This window comes from Penicillium psychrosexuale (genome assembly GCF_028828465.1).
Source record: "Penicillium psychrosexuale strain IBT 29551 chromosome Unknown utg000002l, whole genome shotgun sequence".
Taxonomy (NCBI): Eukaryota; Fungi; Ascomycota; class Eurotiomycetes; order Eurotiales; family Aspergillaceae; genus Penicillium; species Penicillium psychrosexuale.
This window is the reverse complement of record NW_026643187.1, coordinates 6656744-6680740: the sequence shown is the minus strand read 5'-3', so window position 1 is coordinate 6680740 and position 23997 is coordinate 6656744. Positions and strand designations below refer to the sequence as shown.

At 48.8% G+C, this 23997-nt stretch overlaps 7 protein-coding genes across 7 annotated transcripts; 2 read left to right on the top strand and 5 right to left on the bottom strand.

Annotated features, from left to right (window-relative positions):
- Positions 1-890: 890 nt before the first annotated feature.
- N7518_003632 (uncharacterized protein) lies at positions 891-4834 on the top strand (the record flags this gene model as incomplete). Its single annotated transcript, XM_057184559.1, has 5 exons — positions 891-1219; positions 1273-1576; positions 1646-3534; positions 3592-3857; positions 4818-4834. 5 exons carry the CDS (start codon positions 891-893, stop codon positions 4832-4834), a joined length of 2805 nt encoding a protein of 934 aa, XP_057046009.1.
- A 1818-nt stretch (positions 4835-6652) lies between these two features.
- Positions 6653-7560, bottom strand: N7518_003631 (uncharacterized protein; the record flags this gene model as incomplete). The annotated part of the gene is made up of 3 exons (XM_057184558.1): positions 6653-6660; positions 6719-7502; positions 7552-7560. 3 exons carry the CDS (start codon positions 7558-7560, stop codon positions 6653-6655), a joined length of 801 nt encoding a protein of 266 aa, XP_057046008.1.
- Positions 7561-10447: 2887 nt separating this feature from the next.
- N7518_003630 (uncharacterized protein) lies at positions 10448-11178 on the bottom strand (the record flags this gene model as incomplete). Its single annotated transcript, XM_057184557.1, has 2 exons — positions 10448-10495; positions 10555-11178. 2 exons carry the CDS (start codon positions 11176-11178, stop codon positions 10448-10450), a joined length of 672 nt encoding a protein of 223 aa, XP_057046007.1.
- Positions 11179-12736: 1558 nt separating this feature from the next.
- Positions 12737-14412, bottom strand: N7518_003629 (FAD-dependent oxidoreductase; the record flags this gene model as incomplete). The annotated part of the gene is made up of 3 exons (XM_057184556.1): positions 12737-13677; positions 13742-14010; positions 14105-14412. The coding sequence occupies 3 exons, from the start codon at positions 14410-14412 to the stop codon at positions 12737-12739; spliced, it is 1518 nt and encodes a 505-aa protein (XP_057046006.1).
- Positions 14413-15535: 1123 nt separating this feature from the next.
- Positions 15536-17016, top strand: N7518_003628 (uncharacterized protein; the record flags this gene model as incomplete). The annotated part of the gene is made up of 8 exons (XM_057184555.1): positions 15536-15649; positions 15721-15786; positions 15849-15953; positions 16006-16096; positions 16162-16258; positions 16309-16499; positions 16553-16630; positions 16700-17016. The coding sequence occupies 8 exons, from the start codon at positions 15536-15538 to the stop codon at positions 17014-17016; spliced, it is 1059 nt and encodes a 352-aa protein (XP_057046005.1).
- Positions 17017-17209: 193 nt separating this feature from the next.
- Positions 17210-19657, bottom strand: N7518_003627 (uncharacterized protein; the record flags this gene model as incomplete). The annotated part of the gene is made up of 1 exon (XM_057184554.1): positions 17210-19657. One exon carries the CDS (start codon positions 19655-19657, stop codon positions 17210-17212), a length of 2448 nt encoding a protein of 815 aa, XP_057046004.1.
- Positions 19658-19917: 260 nt separating this feature from the next.
- Positions 19918-21174, bottom strand: N7518_003626 (uncharacterized protein; the record flags this gene model as incomplete). The annotated part of the gene is made up of 1 exon (XM_057184553.1): positions 19918-21174. The coding sequence occupies one exon, from the start codon at positions 21172-21174 to the stop codon at positions 19918-19920; it is 1257 nt and encodes a 418-aa protein (XP_057046003.1).
- Between the last annotated feature and the right edge of the window lie 2823 nt (positions 21175-23997).

Sequence of the window (23997 nt, the reverse complement as noted above, 5' to 3'; positions counted from 1 at the left end):
CGTAATTGTAATTCAGGTATCTTGATTTTTCTGCCATACCAAATTAAGGCATTAAGGCACCAATGTATGCATTAAATCCGAAAGTAACCCTGGCCCCTATGCGTACCCCGCCTACTAAGTCACTTGCTGCACTAGTAGAGAACTAGTGTTACTGAGATTACCTATGGAGCCCAATTTACGAAGGCAGTCCCTTACTGCTAGCTTGGGGGCCGAAGGGTTCTCCCATTATACGATTGTACGATATCCAACGCTAGTATTCTAGTCATTAATAGTCTTTGACAAAATGGGTTATTTTTCTATTTTTCGACCCAACTTTTTGCACAAAATCATAAACAAATCATAAAGAGTCCTGAAAAGACAAGTTTCCTTCCTGATTAGGAATTTTATGCAAAAAGTTGGGTTGAAAATGGGTCTAAGATGGGTCCTGGTTGTGTCAAAGCGTAGTCTAGTCATTAATCCGTCGGAGGATTGTACGTTTTTGTACGAAACCCTTATTTGAAGTAAATTGGAGGGATGAGAGGTATACGCAGATTTTCTTGAAAGGTATGGCTATATAATGCGTAATGTCTCATCAATTCAAGTAATAGCCATACTCATTGTACCGTCTATTGGAAGTAATGGCGCCCGCTTCATCTCTCGTGCTCTTATTCTCTTTACTCTCTTATTGCAATGGTGCCGATGATTACTTCTTCGTTGGCGATCTCGCCTAATATACTACCAATGGAGTTTGTCCCCCTTGCAATTTATCCCGGTTTAAAGCAGGGAAACTGTCTAACACGTTTTAGGTCCCAACTCCTACTCTCTCAGGAGATGTGCTCGATGCCACTGCAGTGGGCGACCCAGCCGAAAACGGGATCATACTGTTTCTGTCTCCAGACCTGGAGGACAGCATGGATAGTAAGTGTGCAGAACTTGACTCGGCGTGTTACCAAGCCGTTATAGACGTCCTCGAAGACTCGGATAGGGTACTTATAACTCGCAGCCTTGAAAAGCGCCAAGTGGGCGTGCTAGCAGCCGCGGCTGTTGCCGTTGCAGGGATACTATTCCCAATGTTCTACCGCTTAGATTCGAACCATGATATTCCAGTACCCCTAGTGATTCCTGCGGCTCACATAGAAGATGCCTTCAATTTGGAAACAGCCACTGCTATTGTTGTTGTCACTGAAGGGGGATCTGGGGTGACGGTCACTGCCCCGCCGGACCAGGATAAAGCTTACGGGTAAGGGTCCCTACCTTTACCTAGACTAGAACCCTCAATTAACAATATCCTAGTCCTTCAGCTGTGGTTACGACCCTTGCAAGTGCCGTATATGGCGGAAGCGCAGGAGACGTGGAAATCCAGCTCGACTCAGATGTCGCAAAGCACCTACAGTCGCTACTCTCCGGCTCAGACAACAATAACTGCGACGTGGGCGATGACTTCTTCAACATCCACACACGCGATTTAGCCATGAGCAGTGTTACATGTGGCGCGCAGAGTATCCTCGCTGACGGAATCAATGGCGATGGATTTCCTGACTGGCTTCTTATGGCTCCGACACAACTCCTATGGACAAACGCTGAGGTCGTTGCCGGGGTATAGACGGTTATCACCTGGGCTTTGAACTCTGCAACGAGACTGAACAGGGCCATTGTCCCCAACGAGCTCCGAGGTTTGGCTATTGGTGCTTTTGCCTTCTCGTACATCTACTATAGTAACGGCAAGATTGCGACCAGCAATATTATCCCTGGCGCTTCGCTACAGGGTGGGGCTACCGCTACTGAGTGTCCCCTACAAACGGCTGTACAATGCGGCGCTAACTGTGGTGTGCATTTATGGGCGCCCCAATTCGACTGTACCACGACCTGCTCTACCGTCACTAGCTGCGACGCACAATCGACGATCACGACAACAGCTACGCGCATTTTCGCCGCCGGCTCTGTACCAACGAGTTCCCCTTCCGGAGGCCAAGGGCAGCAGATCGCAATGGCCTCGTATATCAACCCGCTCGCTGATCCGGCGGCCTGGAATCACTTAATCGGGTATGACTCAGACAAGATGCCTATCCTGGTCGCCAACGTGGTCAATGGGCCCGACTCGGCTGTCGACTCAGACTGGCAAGACGTCATCACTCGAGGTGCAGGCTCTGGTAAGATCGTGCTCGGTTACGTGCGCACCGGTTATCTTGGTGTGAGCACTCAGGCATTCAAGATACGATTGGGCTCCGGAGATCTAGCCGACTGGACTGCACATATCGAGGAGGACGTTGACATGTGGTACACGCTCTACGGTGAAAACATCGGCGGTATCTTCTTCGACGAAGGATGGCCTGAATGTGGCGCCGACAACAAATACGCGGATCTCTACAAGTATATCAACGACTATACCAAACGCACACACCCTGGCGCCTATACAGTCCTCAACCCTGGATCACCGATGGCGGCTTGCTTCGAGGATACCATGGACACCCTGCTTACATTTGAGCTGTCCTATGATGCGTACAAGAACTCATACACGCCTAACGACTGGACGCCCAAGGACCCGCGTAAGCTCTGGCATATCGTCTATAACGTTCCCGAGTCCGCAGTGATCGAGGTCGCTAACTTGGCCAAAGAACGTGGAGTCTCGTTCATCGAAATCACAGACGACGTGATGCCTAACCCGTACGATACCCTATCTGCCGACTCCTACATTCAGAAAATGCTTGACGCAGTTGACGGCGGGTCACTGCTCAACGAGGACCCCTCATCATGGCCGACTAGCTCTAGTGCCGGCGCCGTGGATACACTTACAGTGGAAAACCCGGACTACAGCTCTGCGAAGCTATCTTGGACAGCGGCTAGCAATGCGGTCGGATACCACGTCTACTCAGGAGACAGCATCCTCGTAAGCGTCCCCAGCTCAATGACAGCCATCACTATCGGCGGCCTGCAATCCGGCACAAGCTACACCCTCCACGTAACCGCCATTGGGGGTGCGGGGAAGCTAGGCACCGCCTCGAACTCCGTCACAGTCAAGACAAAGGCCCTACCCGGCGGCGAAACAATCACCAACTACAAGTCCTCCCCTAGCGCCACCTCAAGCACATTCACCGCAGACATCCTGGTCCCCTACGCCTTCATCCGCCTATACCTCTGGGACTCCGTCGGCTGTGACTTCGACACGGACCCCGGGTGGAGCGTCAACTTCAAGGTTGACCAGTACGTCTGCACCAAGTACATGGTCGAAGGCACAACGCTGTACAAATACAGCGGCACTGTCCCCGAGGGGTCCACGGCGCCACCCTGGGCTTGGACTTCCATGGGATCCATTACCCTTGAGACAACTGATTACACAAACACGTGGACCCTGCCTATCGGAACAGACACCATCGACACAAAGAAATTCGTCATCCAAGCGCAGGGATATAACCCCCTGATCAACGTCATCCAGCCAGACCCCGACCCCTACAGCTGTAAGGGGTCATCCATGTGTACGACGCCGGATTTGTTAAGCTGGTGCGACCATGCCGTGAATTATCTACATCGGGATGATTCGCAGTTTTATAAAGCCGGGTAAGCTCCTTCTTTTGCTCCGTATCGTTTTAAGACCGCTTGCTAACTCATTAACAGATCCGGCGCCCTGAGCGGAAACTGCTGGGGTGATCAGACCCGTGGCTGCGGCGTCTTCATTGAAGGTGACTCAACCTGCACGGTCAGCGGAAATGATTTGTGGGACGCGTATCAGAATATTCGCGATATCGGGGGCTGCAAGAAGTGCGGCTCGTTTGAGAGGAGTGACGGGTGTACGCTTAAGATTGACTATGTTTATGGGTGTGATAACCATGCTGCTAAAATGGCGGTTATGAATCTCGTGGAGGCGCAGAACGCTACTCGGAGTGTGTCTATCGATCAGCTTGGGCCTGGGCTGGTGTATGGGAGCTAGTTTGAGAGTTTTTTCAAGATTGTATTTAGATGAAAAGTAATATGGTTCATAGACTGAACCTTAGACGAATAGATCTCACTGTGAAACTGTTCTAACCTTGTTCGACCACGATGATATTACTCATTGACTCAGCTCTCTGAAGCACATGAGACCATCACTTATGTATTTTTTTATGATTCTACCCCCCGTCATCTAAATAACAGAGCTGACACACATCGTTGTAGTGTGAGTAGTGGATATATATAATCCAAATATGGGCAACAAAGAACGAGATAGGTCCTCTGTCTCTGAGAAAGCCGCCGACTAAGTTAGCCCCGAATGCCTCCAAAAGTTTGACATCCTGAATCTCAATGGTATCCAGCCCTCAGCTTTCGCTCTGCTGGGAATCGAGATCAATGAATGTGGATCCCACCGGAACCAGTGGATGGTTCGGCTGCAGCGGACCCCGCCAAAGTGGGCCCGGTTGCGGCGCCAACTCTAAATAGGAAGAAGCCCTACCAGCTGCAGTCTCCGGACTCCGGGGTCGTTGTTAGAGACTTAGGGTATTAAATTAGTCTTGATAATAGACTATAGGCATGCTCATTCCATTGGAGGAGTTAGCCTCTATCATACAAGGTATCATATCTTGTGTACCACTCAAGCGAGGTGGATCAGTTACCCACGACAGGGTTTCCTCATGTATTCTATGTGAAATCAGGAAGGAACATCTGGGTAGTTCCTGCCCATGGAGATAATTGTACTAATTACAGGAAGGAGCAATGGGCAACCACGCCTTCCCTATATAGAAAGGTTACCCTGGGGGTTACTATAATTATAGGAAAATATAATTATCTAGGAGGAGAATATTAGTTTGCCCTAGGGTAGCTATTACTAGCAACTGTTAATGTATCTATCTGACGCCATGACCATCTAGGCGCAGAGGTCACCTGACCCAATGGTAACGATGAGACATAAGCTGGAGGTACGATCGTGCAGCGCAGAACTGGGTCCTGCGGGTTCTTAATCAAATCTGAGCTGAATTACTCGCTGATATATCTGGAAGGTGGAGACTTTCTCGAGGAGAACCAGGTGATCTTGGTAGGATGAAAGATGAACCAGTACCATCTCCTGAAGTCTTAAAAGTCATTTGTAGAAGACTACATTACCACACGGATAAAATTACCCTCCCAAAAATCAGTGTATAATCAGTTCATCAACTTTATTTCGTTTTGGGAACGCACCACATTTCGGAAGCTCGCCGATACCGTTAAAGAAGATGTTATTAATGTATGTCTATCGACCGCCGCTCGAGCAGAACTAACAACTTTTTAAATAGTATATCCAGGTGGATATGACAAAGAAGTATAAGCTCCGCACAAAGCCACGCGAGCCTTTTTTAGTCAAAGCGAAAGACATTGACTACCTTCTACGCCGTTTATTTACCAGCGATTCCCACGATTACATCCACGAGAAGGCTGGGGTACAAACCGGATCATCACTTTCTTTATTCGCGGGTTCCGGGGCCCGGACCGGTGCGATCGTGGAGTCGAGTGTTTATCGCCACACCAACGAGTGTCTTTACTACAAGGTTCGTGTCTCCAATCGTCGGAGTCGCGGACTAGAGTCTTGATATAATATGGAAAACTCAACTATTGTCGCCATCAAACTTTCTAACAATTTGATAGCACCGAGGAAGCATCAAGGGGATATGGATCAGCTTCGGAGGAACTATTTCTAAAGACCCAAGGTTCTTGATATCCACTACCATTGAGAAATAGGGCTAGTAACGTGTGGGCAGTCGGCCTGATGATCTATATGCTAGGTAGAATAGCTCGAGAGCTGAGCTCTTTGCCAATACACGCCTCTCTGCCCCTCGCTGCCTCAATAGCCTTCCAAGCCGTCATTATATTTCACATATGATTTGGTACGGACCGTTCATAGATCCCAAATTGCACATTCATAGCTTTCGAAGCTAGTAATAGCATTAAGAAGGGATACGTTCAGAGTTGGTGTATCGGACTAGGCCACTTGTGGTCTATGTTTACTTATATATTCGTCGCAATGGTCGAGGCCTGTGTTCTTCGAGAGGCGTAGTGGTGCAAGACAACCCTGCAGCTGCAGCGCTAGTGGCTCTATGTCACGGGTCAGATCGGGGCCCACTAGGTTTTCTATTGGCTATTCCCTATCGTATAGTTGCTGCAAGTAAGCTCGGTCCTCCCTTCACCCATTATATGATCCTAGGGCACTTGCAGCAGGCCACGTCAGTAAGCGGCTATCGAGCAGGGTGTCCTCCAATACTTGGTCGGCGAGAGGGAGCTAGTCATGCCGCATATGTATGGGTTTGGCCCGTTGCTCTTACCAAGAAACCATGCTCACTTAGTTGCCCGAAATCATAAGAACTATAAAGAGTGACTATTTCCATCACATCTCGGTCAAAATCAAATTTTAAAAATATTCGAATCCCGTTACTTTACAATAAACGAACATAATGTGTGTCGATTACCAAACAACCACGATCTTCACCCAGGGATGCATAAATCCGGACTGCAACAAATCTGAACTGATCCCTGGACCCGACTGTCTAGACAGACCGGCGAACGGCCCTAGGACTGCTTGTCCTAACTATGAGATACGATATGCGGCGTCGAAGAGAGTCAAGGGCAAGTGCCCTACACATCGCTAGGTAAAAATATCCGCCTGTCACCTTATGTGCAATTTGATTGATGCTAGGATGGCGAAGGAAATGCTATATTTTGGCGATCAGCACTATCAGATGTCTAACCATCTGTTATCACCGTCAACCCCGAAAACGGTTGTTAGTAGGCCGCGACTTACTATTGCGAAAGGTGGACTTGATTCTGGCGAGGATGCGTCTGAAGCATGGAATAGATGGAATGTCCTCGAGGATATCCGATGCACGGCTGTACTGGCACGTCCAGCATTTTTGAATGATATTCCCCCACTGCTGATCTCTTATTCCGTCGAGCGTTGGGAATACTTTGTCGGAAAAAAGTCGCTGGATTTCTTCATCTTCCATTCCTTCGTAAGGTTTTTCGCCGAGTAGAATCTCGTAGATAGTAGACCCTAGAGCGAATAAATCGCTCTGGATAGTATTTGGAGCGTTTTCATCTCGGGGTAGGAAGTGCGTAGCATTCTCCATCACAATAGCCTCTGAGCCTTGTAATGACGAGCCACCGAAGTCGGATAATCTGATATTGCAACTTTTGTCCACTAGAAACTGACGAGCGCTAAGATCGGAATGAATTACATCCTTTTCGTGGATGAAGGCCACTGCCTCGATGGCTTGTCGAGCGATGCGATGTTTAGTATTGCTCGTTAAAGGGGTCTTCTTCAAGTAGGATTCGAGGTCGCCGTTACATTCATACCGCAAATCGACGAAATCATCGCCCCAGCGAATACACTGGGCAATCCGCTTATATTTACCCAGGTGATCGTATATGCGGCCTTCAATATCCACAGCATTTGTGCTGTAGATATAGGTTTTATCCAACGGAACTTTCCGGACGGTCCTGTTGTTCAGCTTGTGGACGATAGTGAATTGACCGACGCTGATAATGTTTTGTCGGCAGGGTTCCTCAAGTTCACTGCGGAACCTACACTTTTTGAACTAGTCAGTGATTGTCAGACATCAGTTTCCCCTGGCGTACCAAAATCATCGTGCCTAGAAGGCTAGTTGTCCTTTAGGTCAACTAGGAGGACGGTCGGCCTAGATAGACTTCCTCTCTCATGTCCGTAAAGAAAATTCGGGAATCCACTAGCCCAGTATCACCACACTTTAGGAGAAAGTTAAGGTCATGAACAAGTAACAGAAAGTGATTTTTTCCTCTGTGGTCGTATGGATGGCTACCTGAAAACGAAGGAGGCGAGATATAGTTAGGGGTTTTAGTATTCACCGCTAAACTCACCGCCAGATTTCTGCTGGTGAAGCCTGTTGTCGACGTTTTGAGTGGCGTCTGGATGGTGTTCTGATCATAGCATTCAGCCCTATTATTCGCGAGCTTCAAGTAGGATTTATAGTCACAAATTAATTTTGTCTTACACATTAGTTTTACGTCTTGTGGATTTTATTTGCCTAGACTTTCTAGGTCTGCGCTTCTACAGAGCATGACTTGGGGAATCATCTGCGAGGCACGGGCCGGCAAATTGGTGGATATCTAAGGGGTTATCTGGACTGATCGCTTATGATTGGTAGTCCTCTACTATGATAGTTCTGGCCCCAGTTAATTTTTGAGTAAACTCCCGAGGTTATTATGGATTCAGATTCGGATTTAGATTCATTCGTATCCGTCCCGCCGCATGAAATCCTATCAGCACACCCTCTGGCGTCACCCTCCTGCTCACCCGGACGACACCCACCGAACTATTGATCGCGTATAAGCCAAACGCCGGTGAGTTAGTAGTTGGGTGGGTGACGATAACTTTTTAGAAATTAAGCTTAACGAGACATGAGAGCACTTGATGTATCTATCTAACGCTATGACCGTCTAGACGCAGAGGTCACCTGACCCAATGGTAACGATGAGACATAAGCCGTGTTACTATCCCACCCACGGCTATAGTCTATAGTTCTCAGCTACTTTATGTTCCCCTCCAATATTTAAACTGATACATACGACCATAGGGTGTGGAAAATAGGGCTTCCCGTCCGCTCAGCCGTACTCAAGCCACACGCCGGTGAGTTAGTAGTTGGGTGGGTGACCACCAGCGAATCCTCACTGTTGTATGTTTTTGTTTTTTTACCCATTATTATAGTTTGACCTTATAGACATGCCGGGCCGAACCGAGTCCTGCAAGCAATCCTCGGGGTCGATGCCGTCGGGGGTTCTGGAGTTTAAATGTCACAGACACGATTAAGAAAAGCAAGCGTACGTCAGAACAGGGAATGGAGGATCTATAACCGAGATGGGAGCCAGAAGTAGCAGCGCCGAGCAACCCTACCAGTCTCGCCCTCAATACACCCCGTCTTAGTCCTCATTCGAGGCATCTTCCATATACATCCCATCGCCCAAAGACGTCTACCGCCGTATTAGATTAAAGACCGAACACTTCATCCACCCTTTAATATCGGTCTCTCCCTCTTCAAGTTCTGGAAACGCCTCTACAGCTGGAAGAAACCACTGCCGCAGCTCTATATAATAGCGCTCCCTATACTTCTCCTAGTACTCCTCTGGCGTTATTACCTTACCCAGCCGTTAGACAGCCGCCTTATCTATTACTAAGTACGCGCGGTACTTATTCTATTTATCTTACTTATCTTAGGCTTCTACCTAGCCTTTAAAATGCCCCTGTACTATATCTAACGAAGCCCTGTCTAGCGCGGCTGGTTCCTCGATAATGGTTAGCTGGTAGCGTACCTAGAGCTTATCGTTAGGCGTGGGATCCGGGTTTTCTAAGCCGTACTTGTGGAGATCTTTATAGACTCCTGCCTTAATCTAGGAAGTGAGGATTTCGATTGCTTTATGGAATGCGGGGTCGGAGCGGTAGGTTATGCGATAGACGACCCAGCCCTAGGTCTCTTCGCGTATGTCCTGGAGTATACGACGGGAGGTGAGGTTAAAGTCGATAGACCTTACGGTCGCTTCGTCAAGTTGAGGCGGTCCAAATATGATGGATAATTGTTCAAGAGATGTGTATTGGGAAGAGAGAGATCGAGGGGGCATAGCGCGCAGGGTCGTTTTCGCCTGATTGAGGCCTTGATGCCTGGAATTTTACTGGCAGAAAAGTAATGAATTACCATTACAGAGAGCTTAGTAATCTACCAGCCTTACCCATAACTAGTTAAACATGAAGCTTTTGGCACCATACAAATTTAGTTATCTCATCTTTTCCAGGTGGTTTACTTGCTCTCTCCGCCATGTATGAACATGAAGCAATTTAAATTAATTCTACCACTACCAATAATAAGTGCAAGAGCATCATTCGTATCAGATTCCCACTTGGTACTTTGCATTTTGTCGTGGATCCATCTCAGCTTTCGTTCCAGAGCCCATTCCAGTGGGCAAGTACCCATATACAGATTTCAAAACGCCTGCCGTGGTCTCCAATATCTCAAGTTTTCCGACTCTATGTCGTTGCTCCGGTCCTCCTGTGCCGTAGTCTATCAAGATGTAATCATGAGATAGGGTGGCTGGACACTAGAAACGGGATGAAGTCAAGACTATCTGGGTCAAGACCGAATATGGTTGTCGGTTCAGTCCCAAGCTTTTATGCCAGAGTACAGTTTGATCCCCTTGCGACTACGATACAGGACGTGAAGTAAAAGCTCTTTTGTTGAGATCAAAGGATGGTTTATTCCAGTATTGGATTACATTTGTTTCATGATGAAGTATGCTGCTGGGTGACAGCTTCCATTGCTTCTAGTCAGCTTTCAGAAGCGGAAACGTTATCTATCTGCAGGCAGTCACTAGGAGTACCCGGCGTGTTACATGACCTGCACCACCCATCATGACATCAGACAACCCCCAACGGCCGATCCATCTCTGTTACAAGAACCGTATAAACGCCATGAAGAATTGCTAGGATCATTGAATGCCTACAAAACCCTCAATAGAATTTTGTATTCGGGGGGAGTCCCTCAGCTTGGTCATCTCTCTATATTCGTCAGTTAGCACGCCGAATGCTTCCAACATGGGCAGCAACGGAGCCCTTACCAGTAATTCCCCAAGTCCCTCTACGAGCTTAACTTCATGCTCACAATTGGCCAGCTGTTCAGGTCCAAAGTCGGTGAAGGTCGTTGCAACGTCGAAGTCGATCCAGACCATCCTATCTGGGTTTCCACGAACAAGGAGCATGTTTCTGGGGTAGATGTCTCGGTGCTGAACGCCCGCCCTATGTATCTCCTTCAGACCCTCAATTGCCTGAGGATAGAGCGCGTCTGAGTAGTTCACGCAGTTCAACTTCTCCGCGTTTGGGAGGTATTCTAGCAATATTGCGCTCGGGTTTAACTTGTCGTGGGCGAAATCTTGGAAAAAAGGATGGAATGCAGCCGGATCCACTCGATCGATGTAGCCGTAGAATTTTGGAACGAAGTTGTGCTCGCAGGCATTAGAAGTGAGGAGCTTCTGGTATGCATTAAGTTCGCAGCGAAATCGGTTCAGATCGCGGCCATCCTCGGTATATCCAGGGTCGCCGTTGTCGTGGAAAAGCTTCAATGCATACTGCTGTCCATCTAGATCTACCTCAAATATTGAAGAGGCATCAGACTTCGAAATCTCCCTAATGATATTGATTCTGGAGAGATCCATGTCGGTCAAGGGAGCGCTTGTTGGATGCATTGTGACCCTATTAGATGTAATATTCCAACAAGGGGACGGCCGACAGCTGATCGAATGTTGAAATGGGACCGCCAATTTTTAGCGCCTCTTGGCACAGAAGAACATGTATTAATGCGAGTTCCGAGAGCTCAGCGAACGTCAGACATCAGCGAATGTCGGGATTCTTTTTAATCTAGCATAACAGCTTCTGACCTAATGACTAATTATCCCATAAAGATAATACTGTAAATAATGATCACATTAACAGTTCCGCCTATGTCCAACTAGTTACTGCTTTTTATCTGCGTTCACGGAATCATCTTTATAGTGAATCAAGAAAGAGAGATTTTTCTTAGCTTCCAAGCTGCTATTCATTACAAGCTAAATACCATTTGTTTAATTTTAGCAATGCTCTCGAAGACCTGGAGATGACCACATAGCGCTTTAATCGTGGCAAAGATCCCAATACGCGATGTTGTGTTCCTTAAGCATGTCTATGCCACACAGTTCTCTAATATATATGTTAGAAATCGGCGCACGCTGTCGACTATCCCAGCGCAGTGGCGCCGGTGCCATGATGTAACTGTACAGGATCTCTCTTCCTCTGTGATCTCGGCGATGGTAATGGTGTGTGCTGGGGCCCTGCGGAACTCTTCACTCAATCTATAAACTGGAGATCGTGTATAATGCGTGGTGAGTATTTCGATGGATTCCTATAGCGAGAGTTATGCTTCCAGACACTCCAATTTTGTTGCGCGTGGGCTTACATGGCGTTGTGTAAGGTGCAAGCCAGTTGAATTACATGTCCTAGTCGAGCTTCGAACGCACCTCAGGCACTTGATGTGCGCCTGATGCATAAACGGGGGTTCTGGCGGATACGGAAAGCGGTCTCTAGGATATTCGTAAAGGGTGCTGCTCACTTAAACAATATTCTTCCACAAACCAACTATGCTCATCAATTTCCTTTGGCCTGGGGCCTCTCATCATATTGATTTCGTAAAGGGATTCTCATGCCCTTGCGACGATTAGTGGATCTTGATCCGCTCCTTCCCGTCGGCCCGGGCCGAACGTGCCTCAACCCTCGAGCCTAAGTAGGGAATGAGCCCCAAATTTGGTTACAAACAATGCAAACACTCTAATTATGTACATAATCCTGCTGACTTTGCAGGTTTATGAGCGCCAAGACCCCAATTTATGCAAAAACCGAGTCGAACTGGGTCCAAACTGCTTTTTGGGCATTTATTGGAACCTCTATAACGGTGTTTCCTTGTGGAATAGGCCAGGCCAATTTTAGAAGCATGTTAAAATTTTCCATATGTCCTATATCGAAGACCTGTGTAAATTGAATATGAAGCTTTCCATCAAAAGAGAACTGAAAAATACGGCACCCACCAAATTCACCCATGAGAATGGCCAGTTGCTAAAGATGCTAAGAGAAGTATGGAATCACAACACCCGTCGAACAGAGCGGTTAAGCCCTGGAATACAAATTGACGTTGCCTGTCATAGGATAGCGTAGACAGAGGTATCAAATGGCCCGCATGGTCCCCGTCGCTTTCACTAATTTACAAAACCACAATCATGACTTATTCCACTGTCTCATAAATGCAGAGAACGTCGACAGCAAGCTGTTCTGGTTACGTACATTCCAGAAAACAGCCGCAGTGCCGCCAATGACCATGACTATTGTAATCTGCTTTGGGGAAATGCCACGACTGTGCTTCTTAGCAGGCTTCGCCAGGTCTGCATCCATCACAGGTAGTGGGAGATATTCCAAATAAGGACCGCCTCTCGAGAAACTAGCATACAGCTTAGCCTTGAGCCTGTCACTAACCCAGGGGACAATGTGACGGGCCGCAAATTTGAGGACCCAGGTATCTTGGGCTTCATAGCGCGTAATCTGACCAGATAGATCAACTACTGTTTTTGCTCGAGGCTCCTGACCAGCGATATACTGATTGAAAACGTCGGTCAACTGCTGAAGGGATGGCATGGGGTTGTCCTTGAGTAACGGCACGAGACCGTTGGTCAAACGAGCAATACCTTCATAGGCCAGGTTACCACCTAGGCCAGGATTGATTGTAGCCTGCCGAATTAAGAAATTAGTTAAATCCTTGAAGTTCAGCGGGAGATCCCAAACCTTGTGAACTGAATCACCCATCAGAACGACCCGGTTATGGCTCCACTGTTTGATGACACCTTCCTCCAATGGTACCATTGTGCCTTTGACTCTAGCATCCCAAAGATCCTTCACGGTATAACCAGGGCCCACCAGAGAACTGCCGTACCTCTGGATTGTTGCCTCTGCGTCTTCATCCGTGAATCGCGGGCAGTTGGGGGTTCTCGTGCATTTGGAGTCCTTGACAAAAAGAAACCAAAAAACAAGCCCATGCACACCAGCAGCTGCAATTGCAGAGTAGTTATCGTAGTACACGTTGTGAACCATCGCATCAGGTAAGAACTGCTTCTCGGTATCATTCCGGGAGACAGCAAAGATGCAGTCGTACTCGCTTGTAAAGGCTATATTCCAGAGACAGCTAGTTAGAAGGGTTTTGGGGTAGCAAAACAGAACGGCTAGACTGACCCTCGTTGATTTCATTAGCGAGAGCCTGATCAGTCACGCTGATTTTGTCGGCCATCAGCTTTCTCACTTTGCTGTGGATTCCGTCCGCGCCGATCAGGATGTGACCGTGGTGCTGCGTGCCATCTTCGGTGGTGACGATAACCGACTGTTGGGTTTCTTCATACCCAACGACGGCAGTTCGGGCATGGAGCTTTGATTTGTCTTGAACATGGTTGTATAGCACTTCCAAGGCTTTGCATCGCTCCATGAAAATAATTGGACGTTGAAGGCTATTCTCCCACAAAGTCATGGTATTAGCACATCCCGTTCATCGGACACTTCCATCAATCGATACGGCAAGTAGTAAATTATATATAGACTTACATTTCATTGATGTCGACTAGAACATGCGACTTCTCAAAGCAATGGCCGTTTCCGTCATAATGTTTTCGAAGTTGCAGAGGTACAACCTGTTTCTTAATATCCTCCCATACTCCTAGCTGCTCTAGAATTCTTATGGTATGCGGATGGATTCCGATAGAGGCGCCCAGTTGTGTTGCGAAGTCTCCCTTTTCAAAAAGTTCGTATTCGATTCCGACGCGCTCAAAAGCTAGGGCTAGGCCGAGACCCACGAGACTCCCACCAGCTATGAGGACCTTGAACTGATTTGTGTCTTGATCGAATGACGCCATGGGTAGAGATGCTTAGATGCAGGAATGACAATTAATTACGGCGGAATATTTCGTGCATTTGAGTCGCATAACTAGTTATAAAATAATATGTAAGCTGTACGGAGTAAACAGCCCCTTTATATTTCCCATTCCGAAGGGCTATTGTGCAAAAAGTGGAGAACAAGATTCAATGGGCTCACTTAAGAGGTCCGTGCGATCGTCTATACTCAAAGTAGTACTCGGTAACTACGAATTCTAGATTTTCTCAAGGCGAATTGTGTGCTTGGTGAAACAGATTGATCCCGTAAACGTGGGCGGGTGGGGTTGCAAAGGCGATGAATATTCACAGCCCGGGTTTCCGGATATACATATGCCGATGCAAGGTCAGGGAATACGCCGCTAGTCCGGTACATATTTTGTCATAGATTCTGTTTCTTGGTAGGCAGTTGTCCTCTTGATTTTTCCGGAAATTTCCGAAACTGACAAGCAGCGCTAACGACTAGCTCCATTACTCACGTATCATAGAGTGACCCGCTCCATTAAAGGGGGGCCGATACTCCGTACAAATTTCAAAATGGACATGCGCGTTCGATTGTGGGGACTCTACGGAGTAGTACTCCGTACTCCGTGCACTGTTGTAGATGATCTGGAATTTTTGATTCTTAGTCGCTTGTTACTACCTTAACTAACGGTTACTCTGCACTCTATGGCTCAGCCCGAAAATCACTTATGACACAGCTATTGAGATACGTCATTCCCACCGCTAGGATGTATCCAGACACGGCCCCACATTCCATCCCACCGGTCTAACGGCTATACTCAACTTGGAATAATGAGGCTTGACAAGGTTCATCGGAAATTAGACCGGTAAAGTTAATTGTCAGCTAGTTAACTAGTGAAGTAGTTGTCTAGAATGAGTTAACAATAGAATTAGAATTTATTGATCTGCATATGCGGCCTGACAGCTCCGTAGTGCTCAAAAGTACCAGAAGTTTGGAAGAAACCAGTCACATATGGGCTCTCTCTTTTTTCCAGCTCACAAAACAGGCCTTGCCCGGTTTTGACCCAGATTCGCGTCTTCTGGCCCTTGAAATGTTGACCGAACCCATACGCAAAGAGGCCTTCGACTTTTCTAATAGCTACCATGTCTGCCTCAGTGGAGCCAATCTTGACAGCAGAAGAGCGGCACCTGCAGTCGCTCATCTACGGTCTAATCATTAGCACGGGAATCCTGTCTATGATAGTCTGCAGTTTACGAGTAAGGACCTGACTGGCTCGTCAAATACGAGAACCGGTAGAGTACGGCGCATGAGCTGATTTTGCCTCCAGCTTTACACAAGAGCAGTCGTCATCAAAATTTTTGGGATGGATGATATCGCTGTCTGCGTGGCATTGGTATGTCCAACTTTCCATTGCAGTCATACAACATCAGTGAAGATTAACAGAGTTATTATTAGGTTATCACGCAGACCTTTAATGGGCTGGGAGTTGCTATAGTATATTACGGAGAAGGGATACATTTTAACAAGGTGTCTGCTGAAAATCGAGCAATCTGGCTCAAGGTATGATTCAAACAGATCCTTCGCTCAAACACATCGTTGACCTGGGTAATAGCTTTATTATGTGGCAATGTGCCTGTACCTCTACGCCTCCTTGTCTGTGAAAGTCAGCTTGCTGTTATTTCTACGACGGATCTTCATCAAACGTAAGTCTTTCACCGACTACACAAAATCCAAGCTAGGATGACCTGGCGCTGACCCCAACGTTCAGGCTGGATGAATGCGCTCACTATAGGCATGATTGTCTTTCAAGTCTTGTTCTCGGTCTCGGGTTCATTCGTTCTAGCCTTCCAATGTGACCCTGTAAGGTAAAAGAATTCGCTCCCAGGATGTCTGAAACATATATTAACAGGAGTAGGGGTGCCTATGACTTGACAGTCGCGAATCCGAAATGTTACTCGCAGTACAAACTGTTTCAGATCACATTATACCAGGCTGTTCTTATCTTCGTTTGTGATGTCATCATCTTGATTGCGCCACTGGTAATTCTATGCGGACTGCAGATGCCCACACGGAAAATCATCGCTTTGATGGCGATCTTCGGATCAGGTTCGCACACACCCCGTTATACCTGGGCCGGTAAATGCTAATTTTGACTGCAGGTATAATCGCCTGTATTTCCCCCGTTGTTCGCTTCAGCACATTGGATTATCTGCGCCATGGCACTACGGATCTTACCTGTGAGCACACGCTACTTCGGCATCTGGTTCTTTACTCGCTACATGCCTCATACTGACTATTTCCCACAGACGACTCGGCATCATCACTATACTGGATGGCCATCGAGTTCAATTTGGGCCTTGTCGCAGGCTCTCTCTCTTCTCTACGGGCATTGTCTGTTTTTCGCAGATTCGGGTCGAGCGCAAACTCGCGAGACAAGGGATCGACCGGCAATAAATCTCACGAGCTTCTCAATATGAATGGTAGTGAGCCCAGAAATACCAGGGAAAGGAAGAGAGGGTTGGGGATGGGGACAACAATACTGCAGGATAGTGTCAACGAGAGCCAGGAGCACATTATTCATGAGCCGAAAAAAGACTATGGGCAGCGAGAGGCAAGGTTTTGATTGTTATTCAAAAATTCAACCCATTTCAAAATTAATATACTATTTTGGATCTTTGGGGCTTGTTAATATTTCGTGACAGATGACCTTCCTCTTTTCTCGACCGTGCCAGGGACGGTTTGCGTATCACCTTATACCCGTATGGCTGTTCTAGAGCGTATACGGAGACAGATTGTGCAATATGATAGATCCGAATCTATAAAACAATCCAGTTAACGTCCACTGATTTACGCCTGGGCAGATATTCCCCATCTCCCACCAAGGTCAGCACATGGAGATTCCCGATTTTGATCATCTTCTCCGGCTGCGAAGAGTCCCCACTACGGGCGGCCATCAACAACAAACCATGCCATTGTCCGGGTCGGTACCGGAGATGAATAGCATAGTACGTCCCACGCACTCCGTAGATCTCCGGGATGAGCTGTTTAATCCAGTACCGGAGATCCCCATGATACATGCTCCCTTGGGGTTGGAAGTGCTCCCGTTCAACAATATGTTCAGGCACCGGCAGACTCAAATCGACAAAGCATGTCATATACTTGATATCGCCATAGTCGCTATCGGATGAGAAGAGGATCTCTACCTGCGGTAGAAACACCGCCCCGTCGCCGCGGACCTCCCACGTCGATACGGACGGATGGTCCGCCATCTCTAAGCGCGGCACATACAGGCGTCGCGCCTCCGAGATCCGGGCCCGGAAGGGGAGCATAGTGCCCCGGACTATGTCCTGAGTTTTCACATCGTCGACGGGCGGGTAATCTGCCAGAACGGCGGTGATGAAGAAGCTAGAGCCCAGATTGCGCGCGACCTCCTGCACGAAGGCGAGCGGGTACTGGTCGAAGACGAAGCCCGGTTTGTTGGGCTGGCGCTGCTCCGGCATGGCAGTGGCGGAGGTGTACCATTCTGTCATGCCGAGGACGGACATGATCGCCTGCGCACGGCTGTGGCTGCAGTAACGGCTGGTCGCTAGGAAGAGGATCTGCTCGCGCTTGAGCTCGTGGAGGTTGTTCATTCCTGTGCGATGAAGGAGGTCGAGTAATTCGTGGTATCCTGGGTGAACGAGGGGCTTCCAGCGTTCGAGAAGGTGGTCTGCTGGGGTAGTTAGATCGTTAAGTACCCTAATGAGTGTGTCTTTGACTCGTTCGGCGAGGGAGACGAGCGTGTCGAAGGCGACGAGGGCCCCGTTGTCGCCTATCGTGAGGAGGTCGAGGTTCTTGTTGCAGATCCAGATGTCAGGGCGCAGGCACACTTCCTGTAGCGTCCACAAGGAGCTGAACCAGGGCAGGGTGGCCATGTCCGGTGAGAACAGCCCCGTGGCCCGGATCTGGTCGTGCGCTTTCCACGGCGGGATACGTATGGAAGACTCGTCCCCATTCGAGAACTGGAGGTCCAGATATATGGAGGAGATCCACTGGATGGCGCTGCGCATGCCGTCCCAGGACTCCGGGGCGGAGTCGGTATTCCACCAAGCGATTGCGTGTTTAGCGCTCTTGAAGATGGATGCCTGGCTCGCAACCTCCATACGCATGGCCTCCCGCAGCTGCTCGTCAAGCTCCTCCCCGCAGCCCTCCTGCGGAATGCAAACCAGATCAAACCAGATATAGGGTGTATCCGTGGGAATCTGCGCCAGGATATCTGGTAGTCGCTCGACATCGAACAGTGAGTTCCGCGGGATCAGCCACGGCACGCGCGGTTTCATGTTAACCCCAGGCTGATCGCGCTGCCGCCACCGGCCCCAGGTGTGACTGATGGCTGTGTACGAGATGTCGAAATCGTCGTCGTCCCACAGCGAAAAGACCTCCACGGTCCTCCGCTCTTTCACATCCCACAAGTAAAGCGGGAACCCGCTGATCTCTCCCAGCCAGGGGCAGGAGTCGATACTGGAGCCGGCGCTGCAGCTAGGATCCTTCCCGGGTAGGTCGCTGCTCCCTAGGACCCGTCTCCCTGCGCGCCAGACCGGGGAACTCTCTGACCGGTGAGCGAGATAACTCTCGCCATCTGGGGAGTATGGTACTTGAGCTGGCTGTTGGGTGTGGCTTCGCGGGGAGCAAGCTTCGATCGCAATGGTTAGACAAGCAGCTTCCTGCGCCATGTCCCGTCGGAGGCTCACCAGCTCGTTGCCGCTTCGGTGTATTACGAAGTTCTCGAATTCAGCGTTGAACAACGTTGCCATGCACTTGTTGTAGACGCAGTTGAAGTGGAGTTTGTACCGGATCCCACTGGCCTGGTGGATCGTCTCGCGCTCTACGTGGTTTTGTGAGTAGAAGTGAGACTCGTCGTCGCCAAAGAGGTCGTCGTAATTATCATCGTATTCTTCTTCTGCTTCGTCCACAATACATACTCGGGAACACGTTGCCCACCATTTCCAGAGAATGTAAAACGATCGTTCCTGCCCCCGGGTAAGATGTTGTCGCAGTTTTTCAGCACGATCATCATTAAACCCCGTGATGACCGTACCGTCAGGGCTTTTTACACTGTCGACCGCGCCCTGCTCCAGAGCCAGTCGATACATGATCGAGAAACATCTGCTGTACCCGTCTCCCATGCCCATGTCCTCGCCGTAGACCACCTGCATCAACGTGGCGAGGGGGTATCCCTTGTCCCTCTCGGGGCTGCGCACGGGCACCCAGTCATCGGGGCTCATGCTGATATGCTGACTTTTCTGTCTAATATAAGTGTAAATAATAGCAAGACGCTGGTAGTAGTGTTTATTCGTAGAGACGAGCGACGAGGTCAGAAGCGGGGTTATATATTAGAAAACTAAGCGAACCCACTGTTCTGCTATTGGCTGTGCTTCTGCTAGTACGAGATCAAATTTATTGATGCAGATGGAACGAATATAAGAAAGAAAAAAAAGGCTAATTCTCAGTTGCATTCGAGACATCACTGCAGCCAAACCAACGACTACCGTCTCACCAACCGCTCCAAACAATCCCTCCCCTCCTGATGCCGCGCGTGATACGTCGCAATAAGACTAACTTTCACCGTCTCAGCCCCATTCCTCTTCTCCCCAAAAAGAATCGCCGGCCGATCCGCCAGATAATCAGCGATCTTAGATTCCGTGCTCGTGCCCCGTCCAAACGATGTGTAGCGGACGATATGCATCGTCAGGACAATGTATATCTGGTAGCAGGTCCACGCGTACTGAACCAGCGGCGGCATCCAGAGAGTCGAGGCCAGCAACCCTAGCGGAAATAGAGCGGCGAAAAGCGCTATAATGCTCAGCTGGAGAATCTCCCGGGGTCGGTTCCGGACTGGGTGGCCGTAGTGTCGGAAGAACTGCTGCACGAGGGCTGGGAGACCTGTGAACAGCATGAGGTCGCCGCCTTGGGATTGGGGGAAGTGCAGGACGAAATCACGAGGTGCTTCGGCTTCGGTTGTCGGCGTGGTTGATGGCGATGAGATGGAGGAGGAGATAGGGGTGAGGGGCTCGTGGTCGAGGGCGAAGAAGGCGCTCAGGAGGCGGAGGAGCAGCGGGGCTAGCCAAATAAGACACCAGAGTGATCGGCCGATGGCGTAGATGACGGCAAAGAGAATGATGCCGGAGAGCTCGGCGATGAAGATGCTAAGGTAAATGTGCCAGCCTGGTCGGCCGCAGTTCTCGCGCACAAACGCCATCTGCGAGGCTTTATCTTCTGCCGTTGCTGGGGTGAAGATGAGGTGGTAGACGGCGACTTTCGCTCGTAAGGGGATGCGGCCATTGTCGGCGGGCGGGAGGATGCCCTTCTCGATGGCAGCGTCCGTGGCTGGAGGGGATAGTCCTGCCAGTGATCCAGATCTTTCGGCGGGTATAGGCATGTAATGAAGAGCTCGCGCCCACATGCAGTTACGGGCTGCGCGGGGCTCGGAAGTAGCAGTACCGCGAATGGTGTAGGTCCAGTCCGTTTGCTCAAAGAACGAAGTGCCCAGCATGTGGCCTTCGTGGGCGCCCTTCAAGAGACCTCGGGCGTTGGCGATATCGAAGGTGCTCAGAGCGGCTTTGTGCAAAGGACCCCCCATGGGCATCAGGAGAGCCAGGGTTGGGATGGATCGAAGTGTGAAGTGGGACAATGATCGCTGGGGCCATAATAACGACGAAAACCAGATGTCAGTGGCTGCCTCTGCTCCGATATAACCAAGCACCGCACCAAAGGCGCCAAGAACCCCGCCTTGGTCGGACATATCGCCAAGCGAGATGATTTCTGGTAGCAAAGGGTTGTGGTCAGATCGAACTTACTCCTTTTGCCCAGATGGCCGGATCTATCATGGTAATGATCAGATCTGATGACATGGCCGAGTTTTGAGTTGGTCGGAGACCTGCTGAGCTGGCTAGTTGAGCGGGTCAGCGTTGTTAGGCTGATCTAGGCTTACATGGGATTCAGCCGCAAGATTGGGTTGTCAAAAAATCCAGTTGGCCAAGGGTTATTCCATGATGGCTATCATGTTTTGGAAGTGTTCATGTAGAATCCGTCTTCCGATTTATCATGCCCCTTGAAACGGGGAATGACGGTCAACATCATCCATGGGTGCCGGTTTGGTTCAGGTCCAAAAGCTTTCCAAGACGGGACTAACTCTACCTAGTAGGAATGCCACCTAATTACTTAAGTCCCAAGCGAGTTGGGCGAATTGACACATATCAGAATCCTATGCCTTGGAACCAGATTATCAACTAATCCTAATATTGCAGTGGGGGTGGGTTTCCAGAGCAGGATGACCAAGCAGTCATGTGATAACTATAAAAGCACTCCGAGGCATAGATAGTAACGCAGACACCTTTCCACCTTTCCATTCTCAGTACCCTACGGTGTTCTTCTCTCTAGCACCCTACTACTCCCAGTGACGACTCTGCTCTCACACCTGTTTTGCAGGCAGGGCTGTCGGTGCCCCTGTCCCCGTGGCAGGGTCCCCTCTTCACTATACTACTAGGGCCAGAGGTCACCTGACCCAATGGTGACAATGAGAAATAAGCCGTTTTATCATTCCACCACGGCTAGAGTTCGTAATCCTCAGCTGCTTTATGTTCCCATCTGTTGTTGTATCAAGTACATACGACCATAGGGTGTGGAAAACAGGGCTTCCCGTCCGCTCAGCCGTACTTAAGCCACACGCCGGTGAGTTAGTAGTTGGGTGGGTGACCACCAGCGAATCCTCACTGTTGTATGTTTTTTTTTGTTTTCCTTTTGTTGGCATATGTGTGAAGTACAGCAATAGCATGCTCATCTTGGGCCCTCTGTTGTACGGAGTTATCTTTAAGAAATCACGTTTTACCACCGCGGAGTATCAATGACTAAAAGCCGAGCTATTGTAATATGGGTGTAGGCAAGAAATGAAGATCCGATGTCTGTCTGAATGATAGATCTCATTTACGAAGTAATTAATGCTGTCTTTAAAAGCAACAAGCATTGTTACATCGTGGCCATATATTCCCTTGAAAGGCACGAATTAATTGGTCCATTTCTAGTCGCAAGTGGGGCTATTGCCTCAATCCTCAGGCACCTACCTTCCGTTTTCGGGTAGCGGCCGTTCGAAGTATAACGACCGCCAATGTGATATTTTGGTTTCCATGTATTTTGTGAGAGAAATAGGAGGGGAGATGAGTGTGTACATGAAAATAATCTACTCATCGTTGATTGGGGGGGGGGGGGGAAGAGTGTGGAGAAGATGTATGAGGAAAAGAAATGAAGAGGTAAAGCCACGATGTGTTGGGAAAGGAGAAAATCAAAAAAATGACAGTTAACGCGGAAAATTATTAATGGGAATGGTATTGGGGTGGAAAGGAAGGAAACGGAAGAAGGCAATAGCCTCAAAGATCATGAGAATTGGATTTGGGGGGAAAGAGGTGGGAACAACTTCAAAATCCTGTTAGGGAATGAAAAGGAAGGTCACGGGGAAAGCGCAAGATACTTGGAAATAGCTTCAACCGTGAGCCACGGGGATTGGGAATTGGTGTGGGAGTTACCTCAGAAAGGCAGATGGGGATAGCCTCAAGAACGGGAAATAGACGCAATTACATCGGAACTCTGAATAGCTTCATGATTACCTAACTGAGAAGAACAAGATCCAGCCAATCAAATCACTAGAAATATTCAAAAAGGCTCTGTTATAATGAACAGACCGGGCAGTTATTTCACCCCAAGCCCCACGTAGCTCAGTGGAATATGACCGTTGGTACAGTCTCTGGGCCCAAGGCTGTACCTTCCGTTGACCGCCAGAACCTGTGAGAGCGTGCGTTCGAGCCAGGGCGAGTTCTCAAAGAAAAAAGGAATCCTAACAGGCGTCGGCCCGCCTGGTCCCTTCGTTTGGGGTAGGACCGAGTCGAGATTCGCTAACAACGCACGTGTATATATCCCGTTAAGCGGTTGGTTTAGACGAGTAGATCTGCCTATCACTTGTGACACAAAATTGGGGAAGGCCACCATTTTTTTTTCTTTTTTAGAGAAGAAAATGAAGTTGTATTGATTCTATCGTGAACGCACAGACCCGCTTCCCCGGATTTAAATTCCCCCCACTGCACAAAGTTCCCGAATTATTATGCTTAACAAGAGCCTCAATGCCCTCGTTGCCGACTACGACATTGCCTTTGTCTGTAGCCAGAAGCCAGTATGTATATCTTTCTCTTCATTCCCAATGACAACCAAGTCCCCTCCGGCACCACAACCGAGGACAAGAGTGGCTCTGACTTTAGGTATCTTTTATACGGACCTTGCATACAAAATGTACTTGCTTCTTTGTCCGAATTACCTTTTTTAAAAAAGTACCAGTTAAAAGCCAGGTTAATAGAAAATATTCCTTGATTTGTTCTGGATAACCAACATCTCCTTTGTTGATTGTGTATTTATTATATTGTTGAAATGAGTATACATACCCAAGGCAGATCGATTTGGGAAGGAACGCTGTAGAGAGCACCTGGCCCACGTGAATTGTGCTCTCTCTTTCCTCTTCCTCTTCCTCTTTCCCCTTCTCCTCCCTCCCTCTTCCTCTTCCTCTCTTCCTTCTCATCTGAAT